This window comes from Anarhichas minor, unplaced genomic scaffold (assembly GCF_050575085.1).
Source record: "Anarhichas minor isolate MPS153535 unplaced genomic scaffold, ASM5057508v1 ptg000004l, whole genome shotgun sequence".
Classification (NCBI taxonomy): domain Eukaryota; kingdom Metazoa; phylum Chordata; class Actinopteri; order Perciformes; family Anarhichadidae; genus Anarhichas; species Anarhichas minor.
The window spans coordinates 16,225,138-16,231,592 of record NW_027466450.1 but is presented as its reverse complement, the minus strand read 5'-3'; the positions used below and the strand labels follow the sequence as shown (position 1 = coordinate 16,231,592).

The 6,455-nt window shown below is 35.6% G+C and overlaps 1 protein-coding gene across 1 annotated transcript; it reads right to left on the bottom strand.

Moving 5' to 3' along the window:
- Nucleotides 1-530: 530 nt before the first annotated feature.
- On the bottom strand, nt 531-4,266 carry LOC142971702 (CD209 antigen-like). The gene is made up of 2 exons (XM_076112329.1): nt 1,819-4,266; nt 531-641 (listed from the first exon to the last, which is right to left on the bottom strand). Exons 1-2 carry the CDS (start codon nt 1,933-1,935, stop codon nt 531-533), a joined length of 228 nt encoding a protein of 75 aa, XP_075968444.1. The 5' UTR covers nt 1,936-4,266.
- Between the last annotated feature and the right edge of the window lie 2,189 nt (nt 4,267-6,455).

Here is a 6,455-nt window from a genome sequence, read left to right as displayed (position 1 = left end):
TGTACAGCTGTTTGTGTTTTGTTGTGTTTGTCATGTGTTTGTTGTGTTATAAATGTGCTACAACTTCATTTCATTGAGCATCCCTGTGTTTAATAATGACAATAAATGATCCTTGAACCCTTGAACCTTTAAATATTAAGCCAGATTTTCACAGATCCACTTCCGAGAGTTATCACACCGCATATCATTCCAGTTTCTTTCTGCGTTCCTGCCAACTATAATTTCAGCACAGTCCTCTACACCCACCCGTGGATCTCCTCCACCGTTATTAGGTTGATCAAGGTACCAGTACCTAGGAGGTGATTATTCAAAACATTTAATAATGCAGCTTTTAACTTTTTCTAGTAAAATAAAAATGAGGATTTTTTATCTTCTGACCAAATGAGTTTAATTCTCCGTGTAGTGCAGCAACACTTGCAAAGAAATGTTTCAGTTAAGTCTGATTTTGGTAATAATTATTGAGAGTTTTACCAACAATAATAATAATAATATTTGGTGCAGCAATAGTTGTATGAACATTGTTGTGTGTCTTACGGTTCAGTCAGTGGAGTTCCATCAACCCATTTCCAGGTGCCCTCCTCGTCTCTGTCACTCAAACCAATCCAAGTGTATATTGTATCTACGATGCTCAAGATGAATTTCTGTTCAAGATAAAAAGGACAGAAAGTCTGTATTTACATTTTAATTACATTTTTAAACATATTATTAATGCAGTTTAGAGTGATCCATCTAAACACTCTGATAATAATTCAGTTATAAATCGTACTAGCTCAAAGATATGGCATGTTATTTTAATCTAATCATTATAGCTGATATACAGTAAATAATACATCAGGATGTTACGTCCACATCTGTATAGACTAATATACAGAATACAAGCAGAGTACAAGAGAAGAAGAAAAGACGGGAGGGCATGAATGAAATATAAACAAAAATATGTTCCAGAATAAAAAGTATATGAACAATAAAAACATTAAAGTGCAGTGAGGTGAAAAAGGAGGAGGCGTGGTTAGTGGTGGAAGACATACTCATATCTTTACTCAAATAAATGTAGAAATACTACACTACTAAGTAAAAGTATTCCATTCAGAATTGAATTTAAGTAAAAGTACTTAAGTATCAAAATACTTAAAACAAAAGTAAAAGTACTCATTGTGTAGAATGACCCATTTAAACATAAAACAGTATATATTATCATTGTCATTATTATTATTATTATTACACTACATGATAGTTTATTTGTTGATACAAATGTGTATAAATAATCAGAATCTTAAAGTAACGAAAGCTTAGAAGTAAATGTTGTTTTTTTGTAACTACAATATTTGCCTCAGAAATGTAGTGGAGTATATGAATAAAGTAGCATAAAAACATTGAAGTTTGTCTCAGAGGGCTTTACAGTATACGGACCAAAATATTACAATAAACTTTCATGACGTGAAAAAAACTGTGAAAGGGTTAAGACAAATACACTGACTGTCAATCACCGTGTAGCCCCGCCCTAAATCATCCCCTGCTTTATGGTCTGTTTGACTCTAAATGGACCATAATGTACTAAATGAACATCATGCTGTATTGAAGAAGACTTGAAACTAGAGATTGAGACCATAAACTCATGTTTACAATGTTTACTGAGGTAATAAATCAAGAGAGAAGTAGAGTCATTTTCTCATAGACTTCTATACAACCAGAGGAGTCGCCCCCTGGTGGACAGTAGAGAGAATGCAGCTTTAAGACATGAAGCTTTGACTTCACTTGTCAAACCCAGAGGTTGTCACCTGGAAAAACTAAATATAAATATATATAATTTCACACTACCTGTTCTTGAAGTGAGTCTATGATCACCAAATCTGCTCCTTTGTCTCTGCAGTCCTTTCTGCTCTCCTCCCAGGAACCAGACTTGTTAGAGAGAAGATAATAGGAACTATTGAACATCCTCCATCCTTCAGGACACGTTTTCTCTGTAAAAATGATGCAAACATAAACCAATAAAGATCAGACAAGACCCACATCCTTAAAATGAAGAAGTTGTGTGTTTTTGTTGACTTCCTGCTGAGACCTCTGAACTGTTGAGCTGTGGAGCGCATCACTACCACACACATCACTTTACTTTAACTTCCTGTTCTACATCTCTGTATATAAGATTCATTACTTCTCATCACACAGAGAAATGAACTAAATACCTGTTTACATAAAAGTTGATGCATCTTGCAATTATGACCTACTTCTTTTTATATATGTTATATTTTATCCCTTTATTGGAACTTCTGAACTATTTTATGTCTCATACTCTCATTTATACTTGCGTGATCTTTAAAAACACATATTTGTTGATAATTGTTGTAGGGAGACTGAGATTTAAGGTTTTCATTGCAAACAATTGCTTCTCTGTAGTTGTTGTGCATATAACAATAAATAACCTGAAACTTTCCTCCCTCGGCCTCATTTGAAGGGTCTGTAGTGACTCCTCACACTCGACTATCAGAACTATTACTTATTGGATCAAATGACTGATTACTTACAGATTTATTTCTTCATCACATCAGAACAAAAAAAACCAAAATAAAAATCCTTGGTAGTAAAATAAATGTATAACCTGAAATTCCCCCAAAAGTAAATATTTAGATGTACATGTAACAAATAATAAGAAATCCAAACAAGAATAACCAATAAAATGAGCAATAAGAAAACTAAATTATTAATGATAACAAAACAAACTTATAAACTATACTATATACTATATAACTATATAAAATTAATACTATATATACAAAAAGGAGGCAGAATTAAACACTTTTATGGTCCTAACCCTTTCTATGACTTTAATATTGCACTGAATGTTTATCACATGTACAACTTGTTCTTAAGATCAGAATCATTAAAGGACGAGAAAGTCTTTCAAAATTAGGACTTTTTAGGGAACAGTTGAAGTGAAGAGACAGAGGACACATTTAAAACATTTAAAACTAAAACTCTGGCTTTTAGCTATAAAATAGATGCTACCAACACTTGGAAAAGATGCCTTGTACATAATTCATGTTTAAATAAAGTTTTATGGACAGGACGAACAGACTGTAAATACAGTTTACAGAGACAAGCACTCACTCTGTTTGCTTAAACGCTCACGTCTGACAATCCTGTTGATCAGATTAATGGACACACGCTGACGTCTGTCCATCTCTTCGGTCAGATTAGTGAGGCTGGCGTTCAGCAGGTCTCTCTCTTCAGACACAGAGGACAGCTTGTCTTCACTGGCCCGGAGACGCTCAGTCAGGTCGGCTTTGATAGTGGACAGATGGTCTGGAATAAATCAAGATAATAACACCTCATGTATTCATGTATTCATACTGGTGGTAATTTAAGGTGACGCAACGGGCAAAATCTTTGAGCTACTTTGCTTCTTTTTAGACTCGTGGAGAGAAAACATAAAAATTGAGTCTGTAGATTTCTCCTAAATTCACCAAAAGTTATTAGATAATGCCTAATTTGCATATTCAAAGATAACATTTCAGAATATATATAATGCAAGAAATATTTGTCCTGAAAGATAAAGATTTGACAAATCTAAACACTGTTGTAGTATATTTACAAGAACATCCCATCATCTTTTCCCAGTAAACATAATAATACTGAGTAAATGTTGAAATGACAAGAATGACCTGAATTCAAACATGGTTTAGTGTCAATTTAATAAGTTGGTGAAAGGCGATGCTCTTCATCGACCACAGAAGTTCATCTACATGATGCTGTAGGATGGAGAAATTAATATTCATAACTAATATAAATACAAAAGAAGTGATTCACAAGGTCAGTGTTTAATTCTGTTCTGTGGTGCTTTTAAAAACATATTTAAAAAGTTCTTCAAGGACAAAAAGCAAAAGATGAAAAGTCAATAAAAAGAAAAGCATCACAGAGGAGCCAGGATGGCAGATAGACATTTAGGTAAAACATCTTTCAGAGCAGATTAACGCTGCTGAAAATCTCAAGTTAAGACTTGGATGAAGATCAGACTCACAGTAGACAAAGAAGCTGATGAGTCGAGCCAGCAGGAAAACACTCAGCAGCCCCAGAGACAGAAAAACAGCTCCATCAGATCTGCTCTTCAACTTTGAGCTCCTGGGACCTGAACACAGAGAAGACCAGTGAACACAGTCATCAATACAATAAACAACACTCATCTGTTCACATTCTCACCTGTCCCATTGGTGGAAGGGCTCGAGTCGTCAGGTTCATCATGTTCATGGACGTGTAATTCCTCCATCGCTGTCGAGGATGCCATCTATTTCATAGAAGGTCAGCTCTGCAGCACAAACTGCATGAAATGAGGAAACTCTTGTTGGTTATAAGTCAAGACTTTCAAAATAATTTATCTATTTCTTCATCATTCACCACTGAAACTTTTTTTAAAGTTCAACATCCGTTTAACGGCAGTCACATGAACACATGCATACTGAAAATCTCCTCTAATCTTGATTTAAAAATGCATTTCTGACTCTTAATGAACTCAAAGTGAATAAATAAATGAATGAATAATAAAACTACAGGAACACCTAGCAGAGTCTCTGAGATACATTTGGTGAAATGCTAACTTGCTGTTTTGCTGAACATTAAAAGAAAAATATTTAACATGAAAAACTGCAAGTTACAATTTCGAAGATGTGTTTTGTTCTCTTTAGCGGCACCTGTGGCCATAAGTGGTAACTGCAGGTGCGTATTCACATTCCAGAGATCCAAACAGTCTTTCTGAGATAGAAAGTGACTTAACAGACATTTATTTATATGAAAATCTTTGAAATTATTATCTCAAGACTGGAAGCAGCGTGTCAATCTAAGATAATAATTTACTGACCCATGAAGTATAATAATATGGATAATTTACTGATCCTGTAAAGCTCTCTCTATGCAGCTTTAATAAGAGGCCTAACAGCATGACAGTGAAGTGACATCCTGTCTGAACCTGAAGACAAAGACAGCAGGACGGCTGTGAGGAATTCAGGGAGGTAAAAGACTACCAAGGTTTTCTGAAGAATTTATTCAATAAGATGATAAACACAAGAAGAGATCTTAAGAGACTCGAGGAACATTTTATAAGATTTTAATTATGTTCATGATTACACACACACACACACACACACACACACACACACACACACACACACACACACACACACACACATACCAGAAGAAATAACAACTGTGTTTTTAAGTTGCTTTACCTGTAAAGTCAAGCTTTAATAAATTAAACGATGAAACCTGATGAAGTCAACTACCTAAAAAATAGAATATAGAAATTCTATATAAAAATATAAAATTGTTTTTTTTCTACATTGAAATGTGGAAGCTGTCCGCTGCTGATCATAAACACACAAAAGTTGACATAATTTCAGGATCATTTTCATATATATTAGTAAAACACTGACACGGACAGTTTACTGCACAATGAATAATGAGCACGTTTTGCTGATAATACAAAAAATCTTAAATATTTTTACTTCAGTAAGGTTTTGAATGCAGGACGTTTCCTTGTTGTGGAGTATTTGCAAAGAGTGTGATATTAGTACTTTTACTTCAGTGAAGGATGTGAATACTTCCTCCAGCACTCTTTATCTGACAGACATCAGTAAACGCTCATCAGTGTCTCATCGTTTAGCCACGGAAACGACAGAGAGAGAGATTGTGTGGATTCAACATGATGTGTAAACTGTATTTACATTCTGTGTTTGATCCTTGTTAGTGTTTTCTTTATATACATCATTTTTTATCCTAGAATAAAGCAATCAGAAGGTATTTATAAATGTTTAGCAAGGCCAGTTCATTCGTGCGGGGGGGGGGGGGGGTTGGGAAGAATGGAGGTATAAAATAATGTACGATGCTATTAGTTGACTCCGGACAGCTCGGGTTACTTGTACACTTTGTAATGAAAATAAATCTGTGTGAACTGAAGGAAATCCAATCTCTCTGGTGTTCTGTGGATGTTCGTTACTGAGTTCCTAATAGTGAGATGCTGTTGTGTCTCACCACGAGTCACATAGATAACAGTTACTGAGCCAGCCGTCAGGTAAAGTCAAAGAAGCGGCTCATCAACGCCAAAAAAAAAAACAACATTTGGCGAGCCAGCCAGGAGGAGGACTCCACGGGGACCATGCCCGAGCGGGGCGACCTTTGCTCTCTCACAGACTGAACATGCCATGAGCTCAACATGAAGGTAAAGCAAACTTTCTGCATTGGTGGTGTTGGTCTGTGAGGAGGAAAGGACGGTTGCAAGGGTGTGGAATGTTCCCCGAGACGTCCTAAAACCGTAAGATAGGAACTTGCAGTGGCGGCTGGTGGAACATGTTCTAGGTGGGGCTGTGTGCCACATCCAATCAATTACAGCAAACATCCCAGAATGATTTAATGTGAAAAAATTAAGGTATCAAACACGCATTACTACTTTGCAGTTAAATATTTAACAT

What these genes read in the sequence shown, in the direction of transcription:
- LOC142971702 (XM_076112329.1), bottom strand. Translation starts at nt 1,935, where the DNA reads ATGTTCAATAGTTCCTATTATCTTCTCTCTAACAAGTCTGGTTCCTGG. An exon ending in TAGACTCACTTCAAGAACAG is followed by an intron (nt 642 to 1,818) that starts GTAGTGTGAAAT and finishes TATCTTGAACAG; the next exon opens with AAATTCATCTTGAGCATCGT.